Here is a 16,507-nt window from a genome sequence, read left to right as displayed (position 1 = left end):
TATAAAGCAAATCGGCGTTTGAGCTGAAAACTGAGCTCAGCTCTTGTACCTTTCCAGTTCAGCCTTTTCTTTCTTATCTCCTTACCAGCTCCACAAGAAGACCCAAAGGAAAATTTGGAAACCGTAAGTGAATTACTTCTGTTGTGTCAAGCAATGGAGTGATTTGTTCATGGTTCAGTGTGGGAAGGAAATCTGATATGAGCTGGGGACAATCTGTCTACAGTTTGGTTCCTCCCCCCCCACCCACTGTGACCACCATCTCCTTTCTGCCACAGTTCCTCCTCCTCCCCCCACCCCACACGTTTCTCTATTGCTACAAAAGGGAGGTAAATATGGCAGATTTTTCTGATGTACCTGAAGCTGCTCCCTGAGCAGGGGAAATCTAACACCACGTGCCTCGTTCCTCTGGCATTGCATGCATAGGAAGCAGCACATAAAAGTCATGTTGTCATTTATGTACTATAAGCAATTTAAGTATTGCTGCACAAACAAAAATGTGATTATCTTAATGGGGAAACTGCTTTCTGTGTGCATTTGTCTTCAAAGTAAGTAGCAGAACTTACTGGAGAGACAACCTCCCAAAAATCCTCCGACCTTAAGAGCACAGCTTGGCTGTACCTAGGCAAGGTGAGGTCTACGCCAGGCTCTGCCAGCTGGTCTCCTAGGCAGTGCTGCCTCTACCCACAGGTCTTGTCTTTGACTTTGCACCATCCCAGGTACAGTGAAGCACCACTCAATAGAAACTGTCGTTTGAAACCTAGAGAATCACACAGAAAAATACTTAGGAATTGGTAAGAGAAGGTTAACAGTTGTTCATCTCCCAAGGGCACGTAAACATCTTCACAATTTTAGCTGTAGTTGTGATGTGTACAAAGTTTACTAACGTTGTAATCAGAACAAGTGAAATCCCTTTCTGTGAACTGCAGCTGGATTCTTTCCAAGGAGCTCGGTTTCCTTTTAATGCTGTGCTATTAATTAGCTCAGCAATTCATTCTGGTTTTATTTGGAACAAATTGGTGAGTGTTGCCATCTTTGAACTCTTCTGTAACTGACAGGAGTTTTCTTGAAAAAGGTCTTTCACTGGATAAAAGCGAGCATCCTCCACGGGAGGATGGCTTCTGCTCAGAGAGATCAGTGTATTCCCAGCCTACTTGCCAGCCTCCATGGAAGGAGGATATTAAGAAATGTGAGCTTTCTCTTTTTCAAAGTTATTGCAAAGCAATAGGAGGTTTTCCATCCATTCAGCAGAAATATTTAGCTCTTACCACAGTTTTATCAGGATGTATTTGTATTTTACCCTTGTAAAGCTACATATTCTTCTTGGCTGTGAAATACTCTTGAACAAACTCACCCATTTTTCAGGGATGATCCTGGGACAACTTTGAATCCCAGTGGATATTTTTGGGTGGTCTGGTTTGGTATCGTGTGGCCATCCTTAGCACAGCAATTTACATGGAAATAGGAGATGCTGGAGGCATTATAATGCCAGTTGCCCTTTTATTGTTCTTCACCCTCAAGTCAGGTTTTACCAATTCAAGGAATTCTGGTACTTCAGGGGAAAAACTTTTCACGGATGGTATTTGTAAAGATAACAAGGAAGAAATTTAAGGAATGTTTAAGCCTTGGCAATTATGAGATTATTTTAATTATGTATGTGACAGCAGCATGGGAGGCACGTTCAACTGCGCTCACCTCTGTGCATGCAGCTACAGGTGCTGCCCTTCCGAGTTAACGTTGGCTTGAAATAGAGACGTGCTTGAAGAGGGCTGGAAAGGGAATGCTCTTTCCCCAACAAGTTTTCTGCACTCTTATTGAACTCATTGAATTATCCTGTTTGCAGAACTGCCCACAAACCAGCCACGAGCAGAGCCCACCATACAGAGCACTCCTCGTACGCAGAGTGGTGGAAGGTGTATGCTATACAGCATACAGCTCGTGTATTTAATATAAAGAATAAAAGCCTGCAATTAAAAACTTAAGACTTCATTTTAAATGAAAATTACGATAACTTTAATAGCTTCAGGAAGCAGTTTTTTTCCCAAGGCTGGGTGTCATATCTTTTTCACTTTAAGATCAGTTGACTGAAAGGAAATCTTCACTGGTCTTTCCTCTTTCCCCTAGAATATATATTTTTTTTTTCCTTATGGGAATGTTACTTGGAAAATAAAAGCTCGTTGGGAAATGGAAGAGGAAAAACAATACCTGTACTAATTCTAACTGTGCATTGGCTGCTTTTGTATCAAAAGGAGTTTTCTCATCACCTATATACTACCACAGCCTCATTTTTCTTTTTGTGTTGTCATAGGTTTAAAATTAGAGGAGACTCCACCAGAGGCCATCCTACTTGTGCCGATTCTGGTGCAATGGCTGTGTGCACTGGCCGGCGTGGTCCTCGCCCGTCGCGTGGGCATTCCCATTCTGTCTGCCTGCCTTTGCCTTCCCCAGACCTGTGTCAGGTTTGATGCTGAATCCCAGAGACAGAGGACTATTAATGCGAAAGTCACCCTGTTATTTTGAGCAGCACTTCCTTCTCCAGTGAAAGCACCCAAAATATAATGGCTTATTGGCTCTGAATCTTCCAAGCTCCACTTTCACAGCGTTCATAAAACATCTATCCAGAGTGCCTGGCGTAAATCTTTAAAAACAAGGATGCCCCAGGGGCCAAATGTGTGACAGCCTTTCACAAGCATGCTTACTAATTGCTTTTGATTAAATCGCCCGCATATCTGCTGGCCCTTGGTGCACGCTTTCAGCCAGTGCTGTGGTATGTGGGCTCTCCCTGACGCTGGTGATGCCACCTGAGCAATTCAGGTCCTCTGACATGGCACAGGGCTCTTCAGGGCATCACCCAAATTTCCACTGATTGCTTTTGACATCAGAGGCGGGTCAGGGAAGGAAAAAGGACTAGGGGCTTTTGCCTTTACAATTATGTATACATATATATATACACACACACAGACATACACACATATCCATACATATATGTGTGTGTGTTTATACCTATGTATGGGTTAACAACTGTATTTATGAGAGTTTAACAACCACCCACCCAAATGTTTGCTTAGACTCTGTGTGTGTAAGCATTTGGAGGGCTTGTTACTAGGTTTACACAAGCTAAAGGAGCAAGGTACTTTCCTGGGATTGTGCCTCTGGTGTGCGGTGCTTCAGACAAGCCATCCTTCATCGGTCCAAGGGAGGGCATGCAGGTCAGGCGGTGCTTTATTAAGACCTAGGGAGCACCAAGTACATTTCTTGGCCATCCATTTAAAGGTTTCCTCTGTGCTTGTCTTTTCTGCTTGGTAAGCTAGGCTGCAAACAGCTTAAGGCTCCTGTGTCAAATTCATGCTAGCAATATGCAGTTCTGCTGGGAATATGCTCAAATCCAGGGCTCGATGCATTTATTCTCTTGTCCAACTTTATGACAGTAATGGTGAAAAGCTCCTACTTGCAGGAGTATCTCGTGTGGGATCAGTGCTTAGGGAGAGAGGGTCTGCCCCGCGCCACCCTGCTGCCTCAGTGTGCTGAGAAATGTTTAATAAACCTGAAACAAGGTGTTAGGCTGTTATTTCTTTGTTCTCACCTTTTTGAGGACCTTCATCTGTCTGGAGGTTGCAAACTGAGATTTAGAAATAGCTGCTGTTGGAATATTGTTTCCCACTTGGTTAATTAAGAGATTGCAATGCAGATATGCAGCTGTTGAATGTCTTCTCTGTTCTTATTTTAAGCGGCTACAATATTGTTAAAAATTCGCTAACAAATACAGATGCAGAACCCTTTCATCTGAAGCATCAAAGAAAATGAGCTTCTGACACCTCTCACACAGGTTTTTGTTTCAGCTGCTCTCATTCATTCCTGTCAAAAAGGTGCCAGTTGTGATTTAGAACCTGCCAAGAGCAAGGGGCCAGCTGTTGTGAACAGCAGAGGGGTTCGATTTGCAAAATATTCCTGTGACTGGCTGTGCATTTCCTTTAGAGCAAGCTACCTTTATGGAACAAGAAAGAATCCGATAGACTTCTATGCAATCTTAGATTTGTGCAAAAATAAACAAATATTGACATGGATTTGGAGAGTCTGTTAATGGGGAGCTAAGAAGTTATAGACCAGAGTTGGAAGATAATTGTTTTTTACAGATAGTAGATAACATATATGAGGACATATCTCATGGCAAAGCTTTTTTCATCACTGTTGTTGCCATCACATTTAAGTAAAGTAATCTTTATTCTGAAATTAGTGTGTTCTGTATCTACCAGTTGCTTGCGCTCCTTGTCACTGCTGTTTTAAGTTTCCAGGGCCATCCTCCTGGTTTTGTTTCATAATGCCATTATGAAATGCCATTATGATGCTGCTGCTGCTTTCCTCTGGAAGTAGGATAGACGGCAACTGCAGTACCACAAATGTGATTTAACATTTCTTTGTTTTTATTACTTCGTGAAGGGCAGGCAGCGTGCTATGTTAAAGGCTTCTTATGCAGTCAGCTGTCTGTTTTGTAAGATGTTGTTTGTCTTGTGCAATGTAAAACTCGGCAAATATAGATATTACGGGACGAACAGAGGAACGACGCGTGCTCCCTTCTCTGCCGCTGATGCTCCCTGGGAGCCAGCTTGGATCCAGGGCGGGATTGCAGGCATCGCTGCCTCCCACGCAGGGATCGGAAAGTCGCTGCTTGGGATCTCCTGTGCCTGGAGGAGCCGAGCTCGCCCTTGCCCTGCCCAGCTCCCTGCTGTGAATAAGCCTGGCCCCGGGAAGGGGCTTTGCTGCACATGCATCTTGCCTGGGTGGTCCCCAGCTCCTGCAACTGCATTCATGGGGGGTGAGTGAATGCCCTGCATCGAACCTGAGCTGGCTCTGTGTCTGTGGTCCAAACCTTCCACCTGTGGGTAGCTACAGGCGGATTGCAGCTGGGAGGAGAGCTCCTCCTGAAATATCCTGACATAGCTGAGCAATGCCAGGCCTGAAATTGGGTTGGTGTGTTATTCGTTTGTGCCTTACAGGAGAGAGTCAGGCGTGTGGAAAGTAAAGAGAGGGAAGGTTGCACCTTGTGTTTTGGTTGGATTTTGGATGAGAGGTGTAGCCGTGCTTATTTTTTTTTCATGGCGTGCCTCTCTGTGCATGTTGTAGTGTTCACAGCAGCAGAGGCTAAGTAGTGTATCTAAAAGGTATTTTGCCTAGCATCAGTTGTAGCACTAGCTTGGTACTTGTGTACAAAATGAATGTCCAATCTAGTTTTAGTAAGAAAGATACCTATTCTGATCAGATATCTATCTATCTGATGGCTCCATCTAGTAGATCATAGAATCGTTTAGGTTGGAAAAGACTTTTAAGGTCATCAAGTCCAACCGTTAACCTAGCACTGCCAAGTCCACCACTAAACTGTGTCCCTAAGCACCTCACCTACACATCTTTTAAATACCTCCAGGGATGGTGACTCAACCACTTCCCTGGGCAGCCTGTTCCAATGCTTGACAACCCTTCTGGTGAAGACATTTTTTCTAATATCCAGTCTAAACCTCCCCTGGTGCAACTTGAGACCATTTCCTCTTGTCTTATGCTTGTTACCTGGGAGAAGAGACCGACCCCCACCTCGCTACAACCTCCTTTCGGGTAGTTGTAGAGAGCGATAAGGTCTCCCCTCAGCCTCCTTTTCTCCAGGCTAAACAATTCCAGACACGGGATATCTATCCTGGTCAGAAGAGCAGCAGCACTGCATGTCTGGTGAGGTGTCACGCTGGCTGCCTGCCCTGGAGCCAGCCTGATGGCTCTGTCAGCTCGGGCTATGTCAGTGCACCGACACCTAATTTGACACACACAAAAAGTGTTAATTAGACATAAATGGTGGGCTAGTGTGTGTTTAAAAGAACCCCCTGCCAAATCTATGATGTGTAGAAAAGTACGTTTGAAGGAGCACCTGCGTCACTTCATAGATGTATTTTAGAATAACTTTTGTCCTGCTGTGCTGTTGGGGGAAAATAATCCTATTTTTCTTACTTGGCTGTTGGAGGTTCAGTCTATTACTGCTCTCTTTGCTTGGCAGTGCATTGGATTTCTCCAGAGAGGAAATTATATTTTTCCTTTCCTTCCACTCTGTCTCTGCCCTGTGTTTACATCAGTTGGCGGTTGTCTGTGCACTGCGGTGCGCATGATAACCTTTCCTTCCATGCGCTGCTTCATTTGCTGTTCTCTAATAAACTGTATTTACACGTGGTGCTTCCTCCCTTCTGGTGACAGCGAAGACGATCAAGGAAAAGTGCTCCGTGTCTAAACTCAGCCAGGAGCGAGTGTGGGCTTAACCTGGGCCGTTTCAGCTGGCGCTGAATCAGAAGTGTGCTAATTGGGATGAGACGTGTACATAGCTTGTGTGTTGGGCTTGCAGCTCTGAGAAGTTTGTGTCTAGTAACCGCCTGGAAATTTGGGAATATAAGCAGATATGCTGGATTTTATTTATTTACTTCTCCCCCTAGCAGCCAGCTGCAAACTTAAAGGCTTGTCTGGGAGTTATTAATAGTTTTTGCTGCAATTTTATCCGGTCAACTAGCCACAAGCGAGCCTGGGGGCCGTGTTATTCTAGGAATATCCAGCAAGACAATCTGTTTACAGTAGAGGGCAAATTCCACGGAGAGTGTTGGAGGAAGAAGAGGTCTTTGAGGTTTGAGAGGGCTTGGTGGGAATTTGGAAATACGGCGGCAGCAGCAGGGACAAGGTAGCCTCCCAGCAGTCTTCAAGATCGCTGTGACGGAGCTTGTCATGCCAAAAGGCTCAGCTCGGGGAGCACGGCGGTGGTGGGATGTGCTGGAAGTGCTGAACAGCTTGGAAAACTAAGTGCTGTGGAGTTGTTGGGTTTTTTTTTTTTCTTTCCTTTTGTGCTCTGTTGAAAAGCAGAGTCCAAATGCAAAATCCTATCTTAGGGCCACAGCCTGCGCTCTTCTCTTGACTGAGCTGAGCAGCTGCTGGGGCTGAGAGGCAAACACAACCCTGGTGCTTTAGGACCACCACTGCTTTAGGTGCTTTACCACCACTGGGAATTTCTGGTGTGTCATATTTTACACCTAGAACTGTGTTGCCTGAGCTTTTTTCTGCTCAACTCATAGTATGGGTCTTGTTCATCTGCGTCTGATTGTTTTCCTCCCTTTTGGGACAGGGGAACATCTTGAGGGGTCCTTAGAGGGAGGGAAGTAAGAGAGATGGGTATATAGTAATATGGGGGAAACTGTCAAAAATCGTGATTTTTTTTTTTTTTTTTAAATAGAATGTGAGACTGTGAATGTGAATCTAGAATCAGACTGTCTCCTCAGGGATTTTTTTCAATGGGAGTGCTGTTGCCCAGACTTCAGGTGCTTTGTCCTGGCCATTTTCTCCAAGGGATACTCCTACATAATTACAGTTTTGGTGGCTCATAGACTGAAACTGGGCAGCGAGAGAAAACTGCAACAGCAGAAAAAGCAGTGAGCTTGTGGTTTCTGATGGAGCTAGCGCTTGGGCTGCGGTGCTAGAATTGCTTTGTGTTTTGGGATTGGAGATGGGTGAGTGAATGCTGGAGAGTTGTTCAGGCAGTGTGATTTAACCTCTTTTTCCTCTTGATACATTATTTGTAAATGACTTACAACTTTTTTTTTCCTTTAAATAAAGGTATTTGCTGTTCATCCTTGTGCAAATATCCTATAAGAATAAATGTTAGCCTTTGAAGACAAACGAGAAGGTTTCTGAAACCTGAAACATTATTTGTTACTAGTGCGCAAGTGTAAGACCAAGTGAGAAAGGATGGGATGTGGCCCTTAGCCCCTTCATGGCGTTGACAGCTCACCCGATGGGGTTTGGAGGAGGTGGGCTACACAGGGCCGTGCTCTGTGCAACATGAGCTGATGTTAACCCAGCGTTACTGTAGTCCTCCCTGGTCACCTGTCCGTGTGTCCGTCTCCTCCAGATGGACTGCTGTTTCCACAGCTGCAGGCGGAGAGGGTGGGAGAGAGGAGCCAGCTGGAAATGGGAGAGGGCAGCATTGCAAATGTCAGGATGTGGCATACTTGGATAATTTTAACTTCCCATCTTCTTTTAACTTCAACTTCCCATCTTCTTTTCAGAAGAGGTTACCTGAAAAATTGTTGTCAAGGATATCAGCCCAGGGGTTTTTCCATCCCAGTGCCAGGGAGCGGAGAAGCTGTTTAGCAAAGGCTACTTGCCTGTTCTGATCTAAAATTGATGTGCCCCTTGTCACCAGCGCCGGTTGCATTTGCTGTGGGTAACCTGTTGTCTGATGTGTGGTTTTATCATGCCTTTCTCTGCTGACACCCAGGGGCAGCGACTTCCTGCACGAGGGAGCAGCTCTGCAGGCGGTGGGGCTGAGCCCCCGTGGCGTTGCAGAGGCTCTTCGTTAGCTCCCTCCTCACCCGCATCCCAACGAGTCTGAGTGTTCGCAGTTGTGCACCAGGCAGGGCTGAGCCCTGAGCCCTTCTGGCCTGTCCGCACGTCCCATGCAGCTCATGCGGTGTGCTGATGGGAAAGAGTGTCCCGGTCCTGCTCGGAGTGGCCGCTCTAACTCCCTGCACCATCCCATCTGAGCTGTCAGCGGTGTTGGGTTCTTCCTAAATTTTGCCAACCATGCAGAGATATGTGATGGAGTCCTGTCCTTTTCCGTAAATCACAGCCTTTTTGGTCAGCTGTTGGGGACAACTGATTTTGGTGTGGAATAATCCAGAGCCTTGTTGTCTTTTGCAAGCTATTTCTAGGTTTCCAAATCTATAAAAAAAGCAAAACCTTTCAGGACTAATGGCCCTCTGCAGACGCTCCAAAGATGTGTGCAGGTCCGAGATGTGCCATACCTCATCCACCTACAGCCTGACTCCAGAAACGTCTGTCTTTCTGCTCCGCTCCCTGGGTTCTTCCAGGCACACCTATTTCCAGATGAGGTGACATAAATGGCATGCACCGGTTCAAGTACCATATAATTGTAGTGAATTAATTCACTGATGTTTATATGCAGCTTCTTTTTGGCAAAACTGCAGATGCCCTTGCCAAAGGGCCTCCCAGCGCTTCATGTGCTCTGTGGAATGGACCTGCTTTTGCCTGTGAAGGCTTGTTCAGGCTTCCCCTTCTTTCTAATGAGAGTCCCAGAGGACTACGCAGAGATAACGTGGGAGGAGTACGGGAGAGAAAATTGAAGTAATTTCAGTATTCCAAAACCTGCTTGGGAGATCTAACCCGATCCAACTCTGGTGGTGTGCTGTGGGCTGGCTCCTATGAAATAATGATGAACTTCTCATTTTCAGTTGTTCCTTTGTTTTGGTCTGTCAAGAAAATCTTACTCTAACCTTGCCTCTGTTGTCACATAGCATGCAATGTGGATCAAATGAGGACTTGCATGTGACAATGTTGCCTTCAGCCCATAGTTTTCCTGGTCCTAAAAACTACTTACCATGCTTTTTAGACATGTTGGGAAAATCTGCAGGTTTGAAACCTCTGTTGGACTCTGTATTGACCTAAGGTGCAACAGTGTACCCCAACAACCTGCTTATTGAAGCTAGATGGTCAGAAAGTCTGACCAAGCTTAAAGCCCTGTAGGTCCATCAGCATCTGAGACAGCTTTTCTCAGGCCAGCATCCGTCGTGAAACTCAACTCCTCTGAAACCCAAGGGCTGCCCCTGCTCCCAGGGGAGCGCACCAGCGAGGGAAGCCAATCCAGGACATTGCCAAGGCTGCTTCCAGAGGGAAGTGTGGGGAGCATTGGGGACAGAGCCCTCCTCAGCGGGGGTTTTCCCTCAGCACGTACCTAGAAAGTTTAACTGACACATCCTAGGAGTGCATGTGGCTCTCTTAGAGGTCAAGTAGAGCCATTGCTGCAATGCTAGGGGTAAGCAAAAAGGACAATGTATGAAGTGGTGGGGGAGCTGCTCTGAAATCTGTCCTCTTAGTATATGTCGTGGTTTAGCCCCAGCCGGCAACTGAGCCCCACACCGCCGCTCGCTCACTCCCCCCCGGCTGGGATGGAGGAGAGAATCGGAAGAGTAAAAGTGAGAAAACTCGTGGGTTGAGATAAAGACAGTTTAATAGGGAAAGCAAAAGCTCCGCACGCAAGCAAAGCAAAGCAAGGAATTCATTCACTCCTTCCCATGGGCAGGCGGGTGTTCAGCCATCTCCAGGAAAGCAGGGCTCCATCACGTGTAATGGTTACTTGGGAAGACAAACGCCATCACTCCAAATGTTCCCCCATTCCTTCCTTCTTCCCCAGCTTTATATACTGAGCATGATGTCCTATGGTATGGAATAGCCCTTTGGTCCGTTTGGATCAACTATCCTGGCTGTGTCCCCTCCCAGCTTCTCCTGCACCTGGCAGAGCATGGGAAGCTGAAAAGTCCTTGACTAGTGCAGCAACAACTAAAGCATCTCTGTATGATCAACACTGTTTTCAGCACAAATCCAAAACATAGCCCCATACCAGCCACTATAAAGAAAATTAACTCTCTCTCAGCTGAAACCAGGACAGTATAACAAAAATGTTGGTTTGAAAGTCCTTTTCTTGAGCTTGGCCTTTGTCACTGGGAACAGCCAATATAACTGCTGTGGTTCTTATTTCCTTGGTTAATATTTGAAAATATTTCCCACAGGATTTCTAAACAACTCAGTGAGAGACTATATAGAAGGACAAAGTTGTTATTTTTATCCGGCTCCCCCCCCCCCCCCAGTCTCTAAGTAGGCAGATTTTGCATAACCACAGTCACAGATTTAATTCATGCATGCTCTCACACCCGTGCACTCACAAGTACCAAGATGTACATCCACGTGGTCTGGCCAGGGTGACTTCTGTGACACAGAGGACAAGAGGCAGTGGCTGCTGCGTCCGTATCACATCCCTGAGGTTGTTCTTGGCAGGCAACAACAAACCAGTTTGGGGTTGCTTTTCATATCCTTTAGCAGTTGGTGATGTTTACAATTTTTTGCTTCATTGTTTTTTCTCATCCCTCATAATTCTCAGGCAAACTTAATAAATTTCTGTTCTCTTCTTTTTTCTCATAGTCTTGATATTTTATGACTCCAAGCCTGTTCTTCATCTTCTTGATACCTTATCTGTAGGTCAGGTTGTTCCTCCTCCTTTTGTTACTTGAATGAAATAGGTGCGATGGGCACAATGGGCATGTGCCATTCCTTTAACCCGTGCGCTGCCTGTCCTTCTGGTGCCTGCTCACTAGCTCTCACACACGCGTACACTCGTACACGCACACAGACCTTTACTCTGTCTTTGTTCATCGCCAGTTTTAATACTTCTGGTACAAATCGCTGCGTGCAGACTCATGGAGTAACGTATCTGGCCCCAGTGCTGCTCTTTCTGTACCAAAGCATGTCTCCGCGCATCCTGCATGTTAGTAGTGGGGTTACTTTGAGTGCACCAAACAACCCCCAAAAATGCTTGAATACCTTGTAAGAAGGGGCATAGTTCACACTGGCTCTCCCTGTGGCAGGTTTGAGGGCTGTGAGGCTGGTGAACACTGATCTGGTCACTTCTGTAGTGGAAGGATATACAGGATAGGGTCTGAAAGGAGGATTTCTACACTTTATTTCTGCGTTTCCCGGCCAGAGGCATGGGCCGTGCAATGAGCCTCGTGCATTCAGTGTCTCCTGTCTGCGATGCCTATGGCGCCCAGGTCTGCACCACATGAGCGGTGAGGCGATTGCCTTCAGGCTGGGTCGTACTTACGGCGTGTGTGGAGCAGTTCTGCCACAGGGATTGACTGGGTCCCACTTCTGCGCTTGTGATGTCCGCTGTTACTGGGCATCTACCGACGGTGGGAAAGTCTGTCCCACGTGTCCTGGGCACATCTGATTTCACTGCCCAAGTACTGCAGGACTGCTTTGCGTACAGGTTTCAACTTGCCCATACGATCATTTGCCTGGGACTTGCGGAAATTAGGCACCCAAGTTGGATCTACTGCTCTGACTGTACTGCCTAGAATAGAAACACTAGGCAAGGAAGCAGAATGCTTTCCATGCCTGTCTCCTTGCCCACACAAAGTTTTCCAAGTAGAACAAACAGATGTATCTGGGAGTTTTTGGTACTGATGGTAATTTGCATGATTTGTGTGTATGACACAGGTTTACTTGATTCTCCGTGCTCCACAAAGTAGCGAGGTGGAAAACCTTTTCACTGAGTGGGGAAGCTGGAGCTTTCTTGCTGGATTTGCCACTGGTGGATAAAGCTGATCTCTGCCTTGTAGTGATGTCATGCGAGTTGGTAATTTATCACGTAAACTGGGTGGAAATTGTTGTGGCCACAGAGGCCTGTGCCTGGGTGTGTGGTGGCACCGGTGAGAGCATGTGCGGGGTGCAGGGTGCCTTTCCTAGGGCTGGGGCAGAGGTGTTGCAGTGGGCGGCTTTGCTGGCAGAGGTGGGTAAAGGTTGCCTGCTAAATGCTCGCCAAAAACTCTGGTGCTGAATCTTTTATCATATGAAATTGATGCGAGAGATGTTGGAAAGTCCATAGGCTGTCCTAATATGTAGAACATTTCAACAGATATGTGATATTTCATATACACGGAGTGCCTGTTGAAATCGCTTGAAAGTCACGCTCACCCAGCTACAGCAGGGATTACTTTTTGTGTTCTCCAGCTTTTCTAGAGGAAAGGGCAAAAACTGATCATATGTGTACGATAATCCAGAGAAGAAAATAGATGCTAAACAATAAGTTGTTTCCTTTCTATACAATGAATAATTGCTGCATATGGAATTACATACTATGCACCAGTGACTTAATAAAATATAACTTTATTATTTGGACACCTCTTTCTGACTTTATATAAAAGTTGTTCTCCTCTTGGTTAATTTTTTTTTGGTCTGATACTAACCTAAGCAATGCAATTGAAATGCCAAAGCCTTACCTATCAAACGCAGACTTCCCGTTTCTATAGCAACAAAACTCATCCTTGTGCTTAATGAAGGAATATTGGAGTGTGAGTAACTGGGACCTTAAGGTTTAGAAAAACAAACAGAACCACTTTATATTTGAAGATTAGGGAAATAAAACGGAAGTGACCCCTTTGCACAGAATAAAAAAAAAATCGCCTCAGCTTGGGATACTTCATTAGTAAGAATGAAACCATATTAATGTAATAAGGAGCTCTGTGTTTTAATCTTGTTTTTCTAATTAAAATGTAAAAGGCTTTTATAGCAAGCGAGAGTCTTTGAGGGGTTTTTTTTCCCCATTCCTTTTCCAAAGCTGCTCTGTTTGTGGTTAAGCTAATGAAAATTTGGGCTGCCTCACAGCAGATACATTTTCCTTCTGTATTGGCAAAAACCCATTGATAGTTTTTGTCATTGGCTGAAAAGAAAGGGGGGAAAAAAAACAGCGTGTGGTGTTTAATCCTACATTTGATCTGCAAGCTAGTTCCTGGTCAGCTAGTTTAAATCTGTGTTACAGTGATAAATGCTGAACAAGCTACAGATGAGAGAGTGAATGAAGGAGCAGCTGTCATCTCTTCCCATTGTCTTACGGCTTTTCAATTACAATTTTAACAGCCGTTAAATTCTAATTTAAAACAACCATAGGAAGCATCTCAAGGAAAAGCAACAGTGCTGATAGCAACATATCATGAATGTTTACGAGGCTGTGTTTCTGTATCAGCATGCTGATAAGTACTACACAATATTTGTGGCAGGTTTATTGTGCTTAATTATTAATCTGGAGACATGAATGTGGGCAAATGGGAAATATGAAATAGGGGCTTCTATTGCAATCTCACTGGCAAAAAAATTGTTTGAATATATTTCCACAAGGCAATCCAATTTTTCTGCTATTTCTTCTGTGATTTTTTTTTGTTGGGGTTTTTTAAAGCTGTGATTCTGATAAATTCATCTTTATTTCTGAGTACTAAATGAAAGGCAGCCAGGGTTTAAGGAAGCTTTTATCTACTGAACGCACTTGTCACAAGGCAGCTGAGACAACCGATGATACCAGTGATGGTACTAAGTTGCCCCACAGCAAACGGAAGGATGGAGGACAGGATAAGACAGATGGAAAGCTGGCTTGTTTGAAAGTTGATCAAGATTAGCTATTGCAAAAACAAAAAAGCAAACCCAGAAACAACCCACTCAGCAAAATCCAGCTTGAAACTGGCTGAGTCGTAGCATATTGAACTGTGGGCAGGTGGCATCCTGTATGAGCTGGGTGGCTGCATCCTGCTGAGAGCTGCGCTCTTCTGCCTCCCAGCAAACTGATTGGAAAGGCATGTGGAAATACCCTGCTGAGAACCGTGAAAAGGCTCGACCCAAAATCTTTGTATTGTATTTTACCCTACATTCCTTTTAAAAAACCAACCAACCAAACAAATAACTTACAATTTGAGAAAATGCTTCTCTAGGCAGAGACTGAAGGAAAGCTGACAATGAGGATACAGCAGGTCTGCAGGAGGTGCAATAGGTGTATGGGAGTTGCAATGTTTGCGCCACAGCCAGCTGTTAATGGGCGTCTCTATTGCTGCTAGGGTTTTTGAAGCCTAAATACAGGAGGAAACAAGATTTATGTGATTGTGCATAACTTTGGCCAAAGGTCTTGAAGGACATTAACTCCCTGAAAGTTTCATAAAGAGATGTTCTGTGGGTGCCTTTGCTGGTGTGGGGCTAATGTTTTCGTGTGTGCTCTGTGTTTCAGGGATAGAGCTCTGTCCTCCTGGGCACCGGTTCATGATCACCATGGTGGCGAGCTTCATCGAAATGGCAGGGCAGTTCCTCATGCCGGGGCTGGCTGCCCTCTGCAGGGACTGGCAGGTCCTCCAGGCCGTCATCATTTGTCCTTTTCTGCTGATGCTGTTTTACTGGGTGTAAGTATTTCTTCCTCCTGTCGGGTCAAAGACAACACGAGCTCCTAATGTTGGACTCGGGAGGTGCTTTGCTGCCTGGAAGTGTACGTGCTTCACAATACATATGAGTCTTTCCCTTTGTTGTTACATTCACCTGGTGCAAAGATTTGACTTTGCAATAAGAAATAACTTTATAATATGCTGTAGCACACACATAGGTTACATGCTGTGACATGGTGGGAACTCAGGAGATGGTCCTCTCTCGATGAGCAGAAAGTTGTACTTTGCTATTATTCTGGCTGTTACTTCCCCTTCAAAGATAAAAACAATTATTGAGAGGATGCGTCTCAGCCTAGCTATTGTCCGATTGTGGCTGCACAGCTAAATTTTCCCTTAAAACCTGTATTGTGGTTCTGGGCTGTCACTGTCCGTTTCTTTGGCCTGGGTTAGCCAAGCTAGGTTAAAAATAACTTGTCAGCTCTTGAGCCAGTGCACTCGGACATCCTGTGTGCGTGAGGTAGCCAGCCCTGAACTAGACTGCCTGCTCGATTTTGCCTGAATTAGCACATGCTGTGCTGAAGCCTGGGTGACCGGTCTGCGCTGGGCCGTGGCTCGGGATCGTTCCCGCAAGGAATCCTCCCCTCCCGGCTGCTCCCACTCCTCTCTGCCTGCTGCGCTGGCGGCACTGCGGCGTTGGTACGGCTATCCTGGGAGAAGCAGGGTGGCTCTCACCTTGGGTGTGGTGCCAAGTCCATCCCCACCAGGACTCTCTAAATCTCCCCCAAAAATCTTTGTTGTTCTGTCTTAATAGTGACACGCAGTGGCGGCATAACACAACAGAGGCTTACGAGAACAGTGTTGTACCAAACCATAACAGTAAGAACACGCTAGATCATTCGTTTTAAAGATAACACTAACAAGATTAAAATATTTAGTTGCTGTATGCTGAAAAAAATGAGGAAAAAATGCCACTGCACTGTGCAGGACCAAGTTGTTTATGTACCGTGGGGGGCCAAACTGCCCGTTGTAATGCCTGACAAGTTGCAACATGTAAAAACTTGTTACAGGGTGTAACGATTTTTAACAGTTATATATTTTTCTATTAATGCATGAAGGCCTTACAGAGATCTCCTGCATTCATGGTGGTAACCCTCAGTGGGGATTTCTTCACTTATCCCCCAGGTAGAGATGCAGCAGCTTGGGCTGAGGACAAAACGCGGCACACCAGGAAAAGTTACAAGTCCTTTACAAGATAATGTCTTCCCCCCGCCCAGTTTTCCATCATACAACATCTAAATAGTCTCATCTTGTCAGTGTTAATCTTGATGATGAATAAGCTGGAGTGTTCTTGTTAATGTATGATACTGTTCTCCCAAACCTGCCATGTGTTATACACATGCAAACATACACATGTGCAGGTCTGCTCCCAAAACCTCCTACTGGGATGCCTGCCGGCTGGAAAACATTATATCTACCACTGGATAGAACCCAAAGTTTACAAATATTTGTGTCCAAGAGGACAGTACGATAGATGAAAATGCCTAACGAATGCGGTAGACAACATGGACAGCAGTAACCCCTCAGCAGTCTTCTGGAGGTACGACATTTTCCAGGTGGCCGAGTCAGGGTCTGGTACACATTCCTATTGAGAGGACATCCCTGGGTGACATTGAAAGCAATAGGAAATGCTAACATTTCCTGATCTCCAAGAGCTTTGTGGCTTTTTGGCT

At 45.5% G+C, this 16,507-nt stretch overlaps 1 protein-coding gene across 5 annotated transcripts in view; it reads left to right on the top strand.

Annotated features, from left to right (window-relative positions):
- Window positions 1–16,507, top strand: part of SLC22A23 (solute carrier family 22 member 23) — a 116,218-nt gene that overhangs the window by 69,083 nt on the left and 30,628 nt on the right. For 3 of the 5 annotated variants that reach the window (XM_072851368.1, XM_072851367.1, XM_072851369.1), the window contains exon 4: window positions 14,630–14,798. In XM_072851368.1, the coding sequence (XP_072707469.1) occupies window positions 14,630–14,798 (169 nt within the window). The remainder of the gene's footprint in view (window positions 1–14,629; window positions 14,799–16,507) is intronic. The other 2 variants (XR_012040632.1, XR_012040633.1) reach the window with 1 other exon arrangement.

This window comes from Ciconia boyciana, chromosome 2 (genome assembly GCF_034638445.1).
Source record: "Ciconia boyciana chromosome 2, ASM3463844v1, whole genome shotgun sequence".
NCBI lineage: Eukaryota > Metazoa > Chordata > Aves > Ciconiiformes > Ciconiidae > Ciconia > Ciconia boyciana.
This window is presented reverse-complemented; position numbering and strand designations above follow the sequence as displayed.